General features: G+C 38.3%; 1 protein-coding gene across 2 annotated transcripts in view; it reads right to left on the reverse strand.

The window, feature by feature from the left end:
* Positions 1-2,563: 2,563 nt before the first annotated feature.
* Positions 2,564-14,491, reverse strand: part of LOC139727854 (extracellular sulfatase Sulf-1-like) — a 98,875-nt gene continuing 86,947 nt past the window's right edge. Inside the window, exons 10-18 of one of the 2 annotated variants that reach the window (XR_011710771.1) lie at positions 12,681-12,798; positions 11,042-11,225; positions 10,459-10,616; positions 9,275-9,945; positions 8,641-8,813; positions 7,678-7,826; positions 6,407-6,542; positions 5,031-5,159; positions 2,564-3,104 (exon numbers count right to left, since the gene is read on the reverse strand). Coding sequence is in view for 1 of the 2 variants with exons in the window: in XM_071638827.1 (XP_071494928.1) it covers positions 3,074-3,104; positions 5,108-5,159; positions 6,407-6,542; positions 7,678-7,826; positions 8,641-8,813; positions 9,275-9,945; positions 10,459-10,616; positions 11,042-11,225; positions 12,681-12,798 (1,672 nt within the window). In the remaining variant the exon portion in view is untranslated. The remainder of the gene's footprint in view (positions 3,105-5,030; positions 5,160-6,406; positions 6,543-7,677; positions 7,827-8,640; positions 8,814-9,274; positions 9,946-10,458; positions 10,617-11,041; positions 11,226-12,680; positions 12,799-14,491) is intronic. The other variant, XM_071638827.1, reaches the window with a different exon arrangement.

The raw sequence follows: 14,491 nt of genomic DNA on the forward strand, positions 1-14,491 counted from the left end.
AGAGCATAGTCATATCAACCAACAACTGGCTCAATCAGAAGTGCAGTGTACAGTGTATCTGAAAGAGAGCCAGCAGTGTATTATCATGGATAAGGAAAATGGAAAGGCCCGATATTCTCTCTGCGGCAAAATGCATACAAACATTCAACTTTGAAAACTTTGTATCTAAATAACCTTAGTATGTAAGTCATTTTGTGGACACACATTTTTAATAGAAAATATGTGGAATACAATAACATGTAAGAAAATACCTTGCCACAACATTTTTTTTTTCTTTAAATATGACATTCGTTAAAACTTGCAAATGTATATTTCCCACAGTGAGAAATAATTATGAACATTATTAGGGTACACAATGTCATGTATACTCTTTATGAAGCAGTTGCTGATCCTCTACTTATTGGTGATAAATTAATCATTGGTGCAATGGTGCAATGTGCAGGGATTAAAAAGTATCGGTACATAATTATTATGTCCAATTCCACACCATGTTCAAGATGGCTGTGACAAATACAGTAAAATCAGACCCTGAATTACAAAGTTACAGAATTTTATAATTTTCTGTGTTTTCAATAATCAGTGACTGATGATAGTCAAAGGTTGTGATTTTACTGCCTCATCAGTTTCCCACTGAACTGTACTGTACTAAACTGTTCTTCCTTTGGTGTGAAATCAATGAGAATAAAAAATGTTTTATCCCAATAATTCAGCAATAGTGACATAAAAGGGGAAAAGAGACTGCAGGTGCTAAATTTTTAACCAAGACATGATTTCTTGTATTTCTGCATACAAACCAATAGAAAAGATGTGAGATGATGACCTCATCACCTCTTTCAGTGTTTTGTGTATGCCGTAGAAGCATGATAATTACTAAATTTTGTAACATTTGACTTTCATAAAACTTCTTTAACTCTATTTACTCTAACTCTGCTGTTGTGTTAAACAGCATGGTATCTGACTTTAAAATAAAGTTATAAAGACTAATTGTATCTTGATAGTCCATTTATCTGCTACATAGTACAAAAGGACATCCAAAGACTTTAAAAATGGCAGTGGTAATGTGATATTCTGTATTGCTTGCTTTTCCAATATATTAAATCTGAGCTTAGATGTATATGAATTAAACCATACTTGTCAGTAGCAAAAGCAATACACTCCCAGCTGTTGGTATTTATTTCTACTTTGAAGTCTGTGCATTTTACTGCATATTGCTTTCAAATGAATGGCACTGTTGAGACTGTGCATTGTAAATCGATCGCAAACTCATTCCTAGTCCCCTGTCATTACAAAACTGTGGCTCCAGTATTCGCTCCTTGGGAAGACTATCCATCGAAATGTTGGTTGTGTCTCCTATCATGTAATCCAAAATGAGTATCACGTAGTAAAAAATGAGTACCAGTATGCCAAACCATGGCAGGTACCCATGTTATCCATCTGTGCTGACCTTTGCTTTATTTGCAGCTATCAAGGTTGCACACATGTGTGCTGTAGCAATGAAGTAGCAGTCGTGAGGATCACTGCAGAGTTCTGTTAGGAATACAACTGGGAAATAATGCCAGTGCATATCTTGGCAATCAATGACTTAAAGTCAAAGATATAAAACACCTGTTTCTTGACCCTGGCCTAATCTAAGCATCAGTCATCGCCACAGCGCCACAGGAGGGGGGGGGGGGGCACCGCGAGAGGAGGAGATTGTTTTGGTTTTGGCATGGGCCATGTAGCTCCATGGTGCGTGTGTGTGTGTACGTGTGTGTGTGTGAGTGTAGACATTCAGCGTATGCAGACAGAGCATGCCTGTACTGTAGTGACCGGAACTATTGTCATTCCATTTTGCTCTCCCCTTCTCCCTCCCCCATCTCTCCCCCCTCTCCCTCCCTCTCTCCCCCTCGCTCTCCCCCCCCCCCCCTCTCTCTCTCTCCCTCTCTCTCTCTTTCTCAATGATCCAGTCAGCAGGCTGATTGTAACCAGGGAGGTAGTCTCACCTCCCCGTTGTAACTCACTGCCAAATAGCACATTGTCAGCACCGGCAAACTGGCAATGCTCTCCTTCTTATTCCTGTATTTTCGTTATGTACGGGTCGATTTTTTTCGTTCGAAATGTAAAATGGATGACCATAGAATTTCTCAATAGAATATAAAATTGAAAACTTTAGAAAGGATAGAGAAAATTGAGTTCACTTTGAATGGTCTTCCACAGGCAGATATCCTTATCATGCTCTTACGTAATACGACAGCTGCTTTCTCAATGATCCAGTCAGCAGGCTGACCAGGGAGGTAGTCTCACCTCCCCGTTGTAACTCACTGCCAAATAGCACATTGTCAGCACCGGCAAACTGGCAATGCTCTCCTTCTTATTCCTGTATTTTCGTTATTTACGGGTCAATTTTTTTCGTTCGAAATGTAAAATGGATGACCATAGAATTTCTCAATAGAATATAAAATTGAAAACTTTAGAAAGGATAGAGAAAATTGAGTTCACTTTGAATGGTCTGCCACAGGCAGATATCCTTATCATGCTCTTACGTAATACGACAGCTGCTGGAGTCATCCCATCTAATCCTCATTATCTTGCAAGCATTGGTGCTGATTAATACCGTGAAACTTAACATTTCTTAACCCGTTGAGGACGATTCCCGAGTATACTCGGGCAGGCATCTATAGGAAATGCGTGTTGTAGCAAAATCAAACCGTGCTGAACGGGTTAAAGACAGACCCATGGAAAGTGATGTCCAAGTTCCAACATCTACACCGGTGTTCATCATCTGATACCAATGCTACACAGAAGGTGAAATTTGTCAGGAGATTTCTACAGCTGTCAATGTTCAACATCACACATGTAGTTTGAAATCTCATCATATCCGAGCAAGACCAACACAACATTAAGATGAGTAAACTCCGATCTCTGTGACTAGCACTGTGCAGAATCATCATGCCTTCACCAGTGTATCCACTACTGGTTCAGAAATGTTTGCATAGCTGAACACGGTGTCTGACCATATCAATATCGGGTGTATAATTGTGTTCAAACACATCCAAGGTGTTAATGTGTGATCCAATGCTTGTCAGGTGAGATGTTATCCAACCCAGCCATCCCAAAGTTCTCTACTGCAATGCAAAGAAATAATATGTAAATACAAACATTACACAGTATTACAAATGAAGGTATAACATATCTCCTCTACCTTGAATGAATTGCAAATACAAGTGTATGCCTTTTTCAGCTTGGGAAAAATAGTATTCTTTATGTGGCTTGACTGAGATGCTATCCTCTATTATTCTGTTTATTCTGGTACATGTGTTTACGGTGGAAAATCTGAGGTTTAAGGTGGAAGAATGAACTAAAATCCTTAAAACACTGATGATTTATTCCCTTTGTTAAGGATTTGCACATGTTTCATGAGCAAGATCCATACGCATCAGTTTTGCAACAAGATAGAAGAACCCTGGGGAAAATACAGCTTCATTTTTAGTATTTGACAAGTAAATTTTGAATTCTTAGGGCTGGTAGATAAGTCCACTTCATTCATGAAGCGACTGTGTGACCAGAGGTAGTGTCATTGCTAATAAAGTTAGTAGTTGCTATAGGTCCAAATCCCTGCTGGTGCCACCCCCCTTCCCCCCCCCCCCCCCCCCCCCCCAAAAAAAAAAAAACCCAAAAAAGAGAAAGAAAATGAAGTAAACAAATGAGAGTTTACAGTGAGAATGCAGAAAAACCCTGGGGTAAAGCATGGCTCGACACTAACTTTTTTGTTTGGTGGCCCGATGGGGCCACCAAAATCCTAATTTTCAAATTTTTGGTGGCCCGAGAGAAAAATTTGGTGTCCCGAAAAAAAACAATAGAAAACATTAAAAGTCCTTCTTTTTTTTAATGAGTCAAATATCTAAGTTTTATGATAGTAAGAATTAGAAGTTGGACATATCTACTCATAAATAAACTTTAACAAACTTGCAACACTCACTCTCAGGCACTCATTTAGTCCTTTTCATCCATCCTTTAAACAAATTTAACTGCTACTTTCCGGCGTAAAAAGTTACGAATTTATTGACATACTTTTCAAAAAATTTTGGTGGCCCGAGGCGGGCCGCCAAATTTGCCCTTTTTTGAAATTTGCTGGCCTGACTTTCATTATTGGTGGCCCCGGGCCACCGGGCCACCGTTAGTGTTGAGCCCTGGGTAAAGACAACGGTGCAAATGAAGAGGGAAGGTGAAGTGTGTATACATGCTAGAAAGACAAAGTTACATAGATCACAAGAACAAAGATTCAACGGATACCACAGAGTACTAGGTTATGTCTGTAAGTAGCAAGCTTAACTGTGAGAGTTATTTTTGGCAGTTTTAAGCTCCAACTGTTATCTATAAATGTATTATTGCATCAAAGCATATCTGAAATCTGTGCTTAGAAAGAAGAATATCTATTCATGAAACTTGTGAATGAGATAAGTGTGAAAAAGAAAAGAAACAATGGGACATGACAGTTTTTAAAGCAGACACAGAGTATCATGTGACACCATTCATGAAAACAAGCTGCAACAGCGTATTTACTATTAAAGTCTTTAGGCTTAACTGTAACAGGTTGTAGCGAGGCTTCCCAAAATTTTTTTGAATAACAACTTGGAGACAACCCTCTTGTGTGTACAGTCTTTTTCTCTTTCCACTACATTAGTAATCAGCTGAAAAACCCTAATATTTCAAGAAAATTCCATCCACCCAGCTTGACAAGAAATATTAAAATATATAATTTCTTTGATTTTATGAATGGGGAAAGGCAGTGCACATGGAGCCTTGAAGTAAATGGGGTTAATAACTTTTGGGGAATTATACATGTCATCATAGGCTAAATATTACAATTTTTGGAAGTCTTTTTCTTTTATATGTGAGTAATTAAAAATCACTTTCTTTTTCAAGATGCTCTTTCTATTATGACTTTAAATACAAAAGAGGGATACTGCATCAAACACAAGCAAAAAACATACAATGAGTAGCATACAAGAAAAACAAAATTGAGACCAGAAACAAGCCAATGAAAGCACCATTTTGGGATTAGTTAGCCATCAAGCATCAGACGAAGTGCTGGAAGCCGAGTGTATCTCTATGCTAGGGCTGATACCTGCTGGTCTGGGGGAGGGTCTGCCATAGTGAGGTCGGCTGGTGGGAAACATCTGTGAAACAAGGGAAAAGAGAGAGAGAGTGTGTGTGTGTGTTTGTCAGAGAAGGGTGCTTCATGTTTAGACTGTCCAAAAGTTTTAGGGAAGCTTCTCAGCTGAAAATCAAATTGTGATCAGAATTTGATTGTATTTCTTCAGCAAGCCGCAAGAATGGAGTGAAAAGAATCTCCTCTTAAGGCTTTTATATTCATGTCTTCACTATCGTACAAGGAATGACCACAACCAGACCATGTTGACTTTTTTACCTGATCACTACTCACATGAAGTTTGACATATACCGAGTATTACAGAATAGATATTTCTTTGTACTTCACTCAACAACATGGCTTGATATTAAAACAAAAATCAATGATATACAATATGTTCACTGTGATACCAGAGCCTTCAGGTATATCTATTAAAATTCATTTGACAAAATTATCTGAGACACTTTATTTCAGTATGATAAAATGATATCAATGTAGTCTTATTAGCAAGGGTAGCCTCTTCAGTATGTGTTAACACTACTTTCTCAAAGAGCCCTGCTGTAATAGCAATCTTACATATTGCCTGGTATTCACCTGGGTCAAGAGGGACAATGTGAGCAAAACATCTTGTCCAAGGATCAAGCAGGATTACAACCCAAGACATTCTGTGTACCGTATGTCCTCCCAAAAATTACAACGGTAGGCCTACCCTCTCCAATGATATCATTAAAAATAGTGAATCAATCCAGGCACAATTTCAGGGTATGAACTATATTCAGAAAACACCATTCAATTTGCTTCAGTGGTCAAAGAGAAATTAGGATTTTTGTAGAGCATGTCAGGAATCCCTTCCCTCCAAGTTCTGTCTATTGTGTTTACACATTAATATGCAGTTCCAAGAGCATCCAAATGCTAAACTTGGAAGAATCAGACTCACGACTTGCTTTACAACAATCCACATTTCTCTGTGACCGCTTAACCAAACTGAATGGAGTTTTCTGCAAGATAAAGCTGAGATGTTTTATATTAAGACCCTGAAATAGCATTTAGACGGGTGAATCATATTGGGTGTTATCAATGCAAAAATCCAACTGTAATTTTTTTTGGGACATACTGTACAAACTCTTAAGTGGTCTGATCCAGCCAATACTACACCACTTTCACAACAATCAAACCATGCATCAATGTTGGTTATTTCTGTTCAAACAGTGCTTGTTGTCATTGCCATCATTTCCCTTTCACGCTTCAAAAGGTGGTTTCTGAAAGCAAACTTACCACTAGATTTCTTTGAGCTCTTCCTTCTCCGACCAGAAGGGTGACATCTCCTTCCTCGACACGTTCTAAAGTCATCTATCTGAATGTGCAACTCGGTTTGTATGCTGGGATCTAGGGATGAGGCTTTATTTGTTAGCTACAGGATGGAATACAGAAGATTGTGAAAGTACAGGTGAATATTCATGAATCAATGCTGACAGTGGTTGGACTACATTGTACTTCATACCTTTACCCAAGGAGGTTCGAGAAATGGAGTCACAACAGTCTTATTCGCTTTGATCCCATGCTCGAAGCCGCTGCTCAAAAACATTTGAAGTGTGTGTCAAACTGGATCTGCCTCTCAGATGTGAAGACAATTGACTCGTATCTCACTGCATAATCACCAGCCACTTTCCAAGGAAGATGTGTCTTTGTGATGGTAATTACTTTTCACTATCCTTACTTACAAACGATGGGCGGTAGACAATGGTAAAGGCACGGGGGTGCACGAATAGAAATTGCTCAAATATTGCTGAAATAGATATCAAAATTACTCGACTGTAAGTGTCTGTACGCTAATCTGACATATTAATTTGTAAAGAACTATACCTGAAGATGATACCATATTAATTGGCGGAAATAAGGAGAAAAGTGATAAAACCGGCTTTCTATGAGGGTAAAATTTCAAACACTTTCACAAAATACAGCTCAGATTTACACTTTTGCACATATTTTCGAACGGAATTTACTTTTGTTTTATATGCTTTATCAATTGGTGAAATTTCATTGCATTTGATATATAAACAAGCAGCATATATCCAATATTATGTTAGTGTTAAAAATAAATCTTCAGATTGCTCAGAAAGATGGCGGCTTCAAGCATCGAACATCAAAGGCACAAATGCACCTGTGGAATTCTTTTATCCATCCATAGAAAACTGACAGCTGATTTAATAACTATAGTCAGTTGTAACTCCATCTCTCGAACCTCCTTGCTTGACCTCGGCATTTGTACAGCTTGTGAAGAATCAATGAACAGCACACACATATTTTGCTGTGGACATAGTATTGTATTATATAATATAGCCCCTCTAAGTGACATATATTGTACTGTACAAATGTAACACAGCCCCTCTAAGTGACAGAGATGTACATAATTTGTGAATGGGAAAGCTAATGGATGAAGAAAGGACAAATCCAAAAGTCAATATTGACATACAAAGATATATGTTGGGAATTCACACATCTCCACAGTTTATTGCCATGGATAATCATCCCATGCCACTTCCTACCTGATGGGGATCCACATGCGGCCTCATGTCAAAATACTCCCGGAAATTTGTAACAAACTCACAGTAGAGGAAGTTGTGAGTTTTGTTGATAGTCCTCACACAGTAGTAGGAGTTATTTCTTGTGTTCAGGCAGGCACATATTGCACCCTCTGCAAAAAGGGTAGCAATACAAAGTACTGGTACTTGCAATGTGTACTGATATACTCATGGTGAGAAATGTTAAATTTAGCACAAATGACACAAAGCAGAGGACACAAACCAATTTATTATGACAAGGTTCCAGTCTTGTCAACTGTCACTAGAAATGGTGAATTACACTAAGTTTAGTTTACCTATCTCTCATCCACAATAACACTTTCTTCTTCCAATTCATAGTATCTGCATCCTGTACAGTGTCACTGTTCTCGTATATTAAAAGTTTCTCTGCGACACCCTCTAGTTTCCAAAATTCATTAGAAGGTCAAACTTTTCTTGAATATGTGCCAATAACATGACTGGTGTGACTGCACAACTGTATTATATCTCTGCCTGCTAACATATTTTATGGTAAAAGCTGTCAGTGTTATACTCGCTTCTACAGGTACCTTTCACATTTTTAATACATTTACCATTATCATACAAAGAATTTTGACTCTTTCTGTATAGATTAACACTATATCTAAGACTTATTTTTGGTTCTCATGCAGTACTAGTCACTAAATCTCAACATCAAAGTGGTTCAATACAATCCATTTTTTCCTACAGGTTTTACTGATCCTTTCTTCAAATCACAGAGCTATACAGCTTGCACAAAAAGACATTTTTCCCCTTTATCAGACGAGCCATCCCATTAGGCATACTGATGCAGGAACTATTGCCACACTTCTACGGAGTGTTGAGTGTAAAAATTTACCTGACAGCAAAACAAGAATGTGACATATGCATTTAATGTGAAGCCCCCTTCCTGTCCTGTAAAATGCTTACGTGTCCAGTATGGAGGAGTCTTCCAATGGTCATTGTCATGGTAGAAACAACTTAGTCCAGGCAGGTGGCAAGGTTTTCTGCTTTTCATTCGGTCCTTGAGTTTGAGCTTCTTAGCCTTAGCCTTGGCTTTAGCCTTCTTGTGGCTCTTTCTCAGAACTTGGTTTTGATCATCTCTGTCCATTGGGAGAAAAAAATACTGCAATAGCAACATCAAACTGCAGAGTGTGGAATTAAGCAATGATATAATTGAGAATTGTCTGTGTTGTCTAAAAAATCTATTGAGCTGTGAAAAACAATATAAATGGTCAAGTTTTGCTTCCGAACAATGTAGAAAAAACCCAGCAAAAACTAATTATTGAACATGTGCTAAGAAATGTTAAACTATGACTATTGCAGTCTCACATATGAAAAGGAATCATTTAAAAGATGGTTCCTTGTATAAAGCTACTTCTGACTTGTTCACACAGAAATGCATTGAATGGTGGACAAACTACGGGAGAGCTATCTAGTACGATGAACACAAACCTGCATGGCATCATTTATAAATGAAATGAAATGCTTGCTTGCACTGAGTATACTGTAGAATCATTTATAACTGATCCATACTAGTTTAACAAAGGACACAACCTCTCACCTCTGCATCTCAAGTAGTGGTGACTGCAAGAACTCATTAACCTCCACCTGATCTTCCTCTTCATCATCCTGCACTCTGACATAATCTTCACCATCATCATCATCTTCTTCTTCAGGATCAAAATGTTCTGAGCCCATTTCAATGAGTGGAACTTCAAGCTCAAGATCATCCATATCCATCTCAACAACTTCTGTCTCTTCACAGACGCATTCTCCACCAATCATTGTACCAGTATAACTCTGTTTGTCTTCATTCTGGTCCATAGTCCTGTCAATGCTTTCTTGTTCAGTTTCCTCCATCTCAACTGTTGCCATGTCGACATCCATCCCTTCATCTTCTGACTCTTCCAAACTGTCTCCAGGTTCTGTGGATCCAGTGGGCATGCTGCTGCTATTTCCTTCACTTTGAACGGGAGCCTCAGAGGTCATGCTGCTGGTTGCCACAGAACTTTCAGGCTCCTCAGAGCCTATTGAAGGCATCAAATTCTCTGGGATCTCCACACTGTATGTTGGTTCACCCTTTGGAAGTGAGTCCAGGAGCTCCTTGTCTGGACGGAAGTGCTTGAGGAAGGTCTTGATCTCCTTGAGCTTCCCCATGTAGCGTCTCAAGTAGCGCAGCTGATTCTCCACTGATTTCTTGTGTTCTCGCCAAGCCTGTCTTGATGCAAAGACCTGGCACAAAGGAGGAGGACAGCAGTGAATGACGAATAGAGGTGTTCAAGTAAATAACTCTCATGACCCGCGGGAAGGGAAGTAGATTTAGTTGCAGTTCAAGAGGATTTACATGACTTGGAACCTGTCTATTCTATCGTTTTAAGGAAAACTGCTACAGAAATGACAGACAGATGCATCAACAACTACTACTATATCTTAACACTATATCATCAGGACAACATCAGTTATTGGTTTTGATGATACAAGGTCTGCTTTGCTTGGCATATAGATAAAATCATATAAAAGTTGTCAGCTGGCACTTTACAGGAATTGCTTGTTCACAATTTATTATTTATTTTTTTTTTTTGGCGTGTGTATATTGTCATCAATTCTGCAATCTAAAGATTTATTTACAACCTAGATCACCTGCAAACTTTTAAATTGCTGCCATGGTAGTTACAATACCATGTTTTTGTAATCATCTTTTATGACATACTATCCTGGTTTATGGCTGGACTGAAAATAGAATACCTCATTATCACAGATGATGGTCTCATTGGCCAGAATCTGGCACATAGCGTCCAGTCCAGCATTGTCGATGACCTCATTGTTCAGCAGCATGACCTCATTAGATGTCTCATAGGACACTTCTCGCTTTCCACGCAGAAAACTCTTGGCCTTGAAATTGCCTTCCTCACAAGCGATGTGAAATCAAAGAAAAAAATAGGAATCACAGAAGAACGTTTGAATCCACAATATCATGCTGATTTCTCTGACTACGATGGTACAGTGTATGTGCTCCTTTTCGAGTATGATGCTACTAAATGTACTTCTATGATCTTCAATGTGATGTCACCTTTGTCATACATCCATGCACAAGTTCTCAAGATTGTATTTCATTCATGAAACTTAGATATTTGGACAATGTACAAATAATTCACAACATCCAGTACACTGTATGATATGTCAGATATTTGAATTGACCCAACAACATGGCTACACTCGATAATCTTGACTATCTGAGCATGCAACACAAAAACAAAAGAAGCAATTGAAAACCAAATAATCTTTTTTTAAATATCATCTTTTAGGAAACATGAGACATCCAGCTCACCTTGACCACTTGCACCAGTGTGCTTCTTTAGAAACTTTCTCTGCTGTCTCCTCTCTGACCGAGACATCTCGCTGTTTGCTTTGACAGCAAGTGGTGGAGGTGCACATTCACACTGGTCTTTGTGCTTGATGCGACACTTTCGCATGTGAAGGGAATCATCTGCTTCTCTTACACAAACCTTGGCCTGCCAAAATATAAAATAAATGTGGAAAAAGCAGACAATGCATAATGCTGTAAGGGAATTGATGTCCTCAGTACTACCATGTAGACTTTGAAATGTCCATAAAACGAGTGTGATGGTATTGAAACGCATCCTATAAATGGAAGTCCTGAGCCCTTATTGTGCTTTGTTTGCAGACTGCCATAGATGTCTTGAAACCGATGGCCACCTAACAGATTACTGAATCCCTGTTATTGCTATGTCTATTTTTATATACAGGATGGTCCACAGCTTGAAATTTGAGATATCGCATGCTCAGAATGTGAAAATATTGCAGAAATTGTTAGGGTGTGCAGCGCGCACATCACAAGCACATACAGAACGCAATATTTTGCAGCTTATCTCTCTTTGTACTGCTTACATTCAATGTTCTCTCTTATATTTTGCACACAAATATCTAAATACCAGACAGTTTGATGTTTTGCAAGTTTTGCTCATGTTTTTCACATGTTTGAATACATTCATTTTGAGCTTGTTGCAAATTCTTGACAATGTTGCATAGCATGTTGCTGGCTTTTGAGGATATTGCACAAGATTTGAGGATGTTGCACAGAATTTGAGCATATTGCAGCGACATGCTGAAACCCCTCGTGGACCACCCGGTATACATATTCATGTGTCATCGTGGCCATGGCAAGCACATTGTTATGCTTGAGGGGAATATTTAACTTAAAACTGAATCAAACTGTGAGGAATTGCGTAAGTGCTATTGAAAAAGCACAGCCAGTTATAGCTGAGTGCCTGCATAGGTACTAGTACTTAACCCGTTGAGGACGGACTGATTTTGCTACAACATGCATTTCCCATAGACACCTGCCCGAGTATACTTGGGACTCGTCCTCAAGGGGTTAAAAGGGTTAGGCACAAAGTGGAAAAATTATCAGAAACACTATTATGCAAAGAGTCTGTCAAAATCAACACCATTGAATAGAAGGAAATCAGATTAACTGTACAATGAACATAAAAGAAATCAGAAAAAAAAATCACAAAATGAGCATAAAAACTTACAGGGACACAGAAAGGGGATAAACCTGGCACCTAGTACATCATAGTAACATGTCTCTGATTCAGGAGTGAAGCAAGGATCTGAAACCATCAAATGTGAAGTCTTTAGATCTTTGTCTTTATGTCATGATGTCTTTATCAAATAAAGACATCCTGCAGTATTTTCTACCTTTTGAAGGAATCAGTAAATATTTGCACTATCTTTCATGAGTTTAAGTAAATGGTAACCCGCAGCTATGAAGATTAACTTGCATAAAAAAAAGTAATCCTGGGATGATATCAACCAGGGGAAGAGAACACACATTCTCACACACCCAAACCCCCTGAAGCCCTCCCCCATCCCCACCAACACAAAAGCACACATAGGGCCTACAGTTAGCGTCAGCTGGTTCGGGTGCAAAGGGGTTAACATACCTGCCCCAGCGTGCATGGAGGATGAAGGGAAGGGTCACGACACTGCTCTTCCATCAGATCAGCCTTACTGGGTCTATTAACCCGCTGCATGTACTGCCTCATCTCATCTGGGGACCGGCTGTATTGACAATATTAAAAACAGCAAGAATGAAACAAAAACTGTGCAAGGAAGCAAATTGCAAATTGACATTCACAGCAAGAAGGATTGCCAGCAACAATAAATGAAGCACAAATGAAAAATTGATGATATCTAATTGGTAGATTATCATTCTTATGATTACTTGTTTTTTTCCTTTCATAGGAAGGAGATGATGAGTGGTCAAGTATCAGCCATGCTGGAGCCACAACAATATGCACTCATCCCAGCTCTAACCCTCCCCTTTCTGTCATATCAACCTTGATTGTCAAAACTATGCCATGAAATTGCACTGCCTATTATTCAACTAAAAAATCTCAGATTACACAATCACAGGAGGGTGTCATTTCATGCCACATGTGTTGCTGAATTGACTCTTTCTTTTGTGTGTGTGTGTGTGTGTGTGTGTGTGTGTGTGTAAATTCCATGCTCTCAGTTATTCAGTCTCTCTCTCACTCTCTCTCTCTCTCTCTCTCTCTCTCTCTCTCTCTCGCTCTATCTCCCTGAAACACACACATCACATAAAATCCTTAGTATCAAAGCTAATGAAGTTTATGGGAGAAAAATAAAAACCCAGCATATTTCTTCCCTTTCTCCTCCTTATGTAAAATAGTGAGCAATCACTTCATATCTTCCTCTGATTACACAAATAAAAAAAAAGTGCGAGACCTTTCAGGTTATTTCAACATTGGTCATTAATTTCACTCAGTAAATATGAGGGATCCTTGTCTCCTAAATTCAAATATCGCCATGTTGCTGGTCCAAAACTCTCAGTGAAGATTAACCCTAATTACTGTATGCATTTCATCATACAGAAAACCCAAACAAACCTGTAACAAAAAAGTGTTAACTGTAAGAAGAGTACAGTGGACTCCTGTTATAACAAAGACCTTGCGACCGGCAGTTTCATTTCATTGTATCACAACTTTGTTATAACTGAACAAATAAACAATAAAAAACAAAACAAAAGCATAGAGAGGATGACGTGGCCTGAATTATCATTTCATTGTAACCAGAATTTCGTTATAACAGTGTTCATTATAACAGGAGTCCATTGTATTGCATTCATGACTGTATTGGTGGATAATGCTATTTTCTTTCAGTTAGAAACTTGATTCCTATATGCAAGGTAGAACATAAAAGAAAACAGCAGAATCCACGCGGATTTATCTGAATCTTTGCATTAAAAAAGTTTAAGCTTTTGTCATATAGTGCAATATTCATCTATACAACATATATACAGAATTATAAGGATACCTCACTGTTCTAAGAACAGAAATGTTTCATTTTCTTGTTTTATTTTATTTACCTTTTTTTAACCCTGCATGGTATCATGAATATAAGTCTGTATGTGATATTGAATGTAAAAAATCATACTTTCATTTCAGTACAAAGCTGTTTACTTTTAAATTTTTCTCATTTTTGACAGAAGTGGTCACATTTAATCATACGCATCTATATGGTTATGTAAGACAAGATAGCTCATCAATCTATAGAATGTATTGCCATTGTTATAACACCTAGGGTAATTAGTACTCTTTGACTGTAAAACATTTTTATTGAGCAACAATCAACTGATTTCCACAATTAATATTACCTTAAACTAATCTAAGTGAATATGAAGGGCAGTTTCATCTAACCAATATAATCAGGTAAAGCTATCTATCACTGTGAC

The sequence above is a fragment of the Diadema antillarum genome, unplaced genomic scaffold (genome assembly GCF_040938485.1).
Source record: "Diadema antillarum isolate AM-2024a unplaced genomic scaffold, OU_Dant_1.0 seq00000156_RagTag, whole genome shotgun sequence".
NCBI lineage: Eukaryota > Metazoa > Echinodermata > Echinoidea > Diadematoida > Diadematidae > Diadema > Diadema antillarum.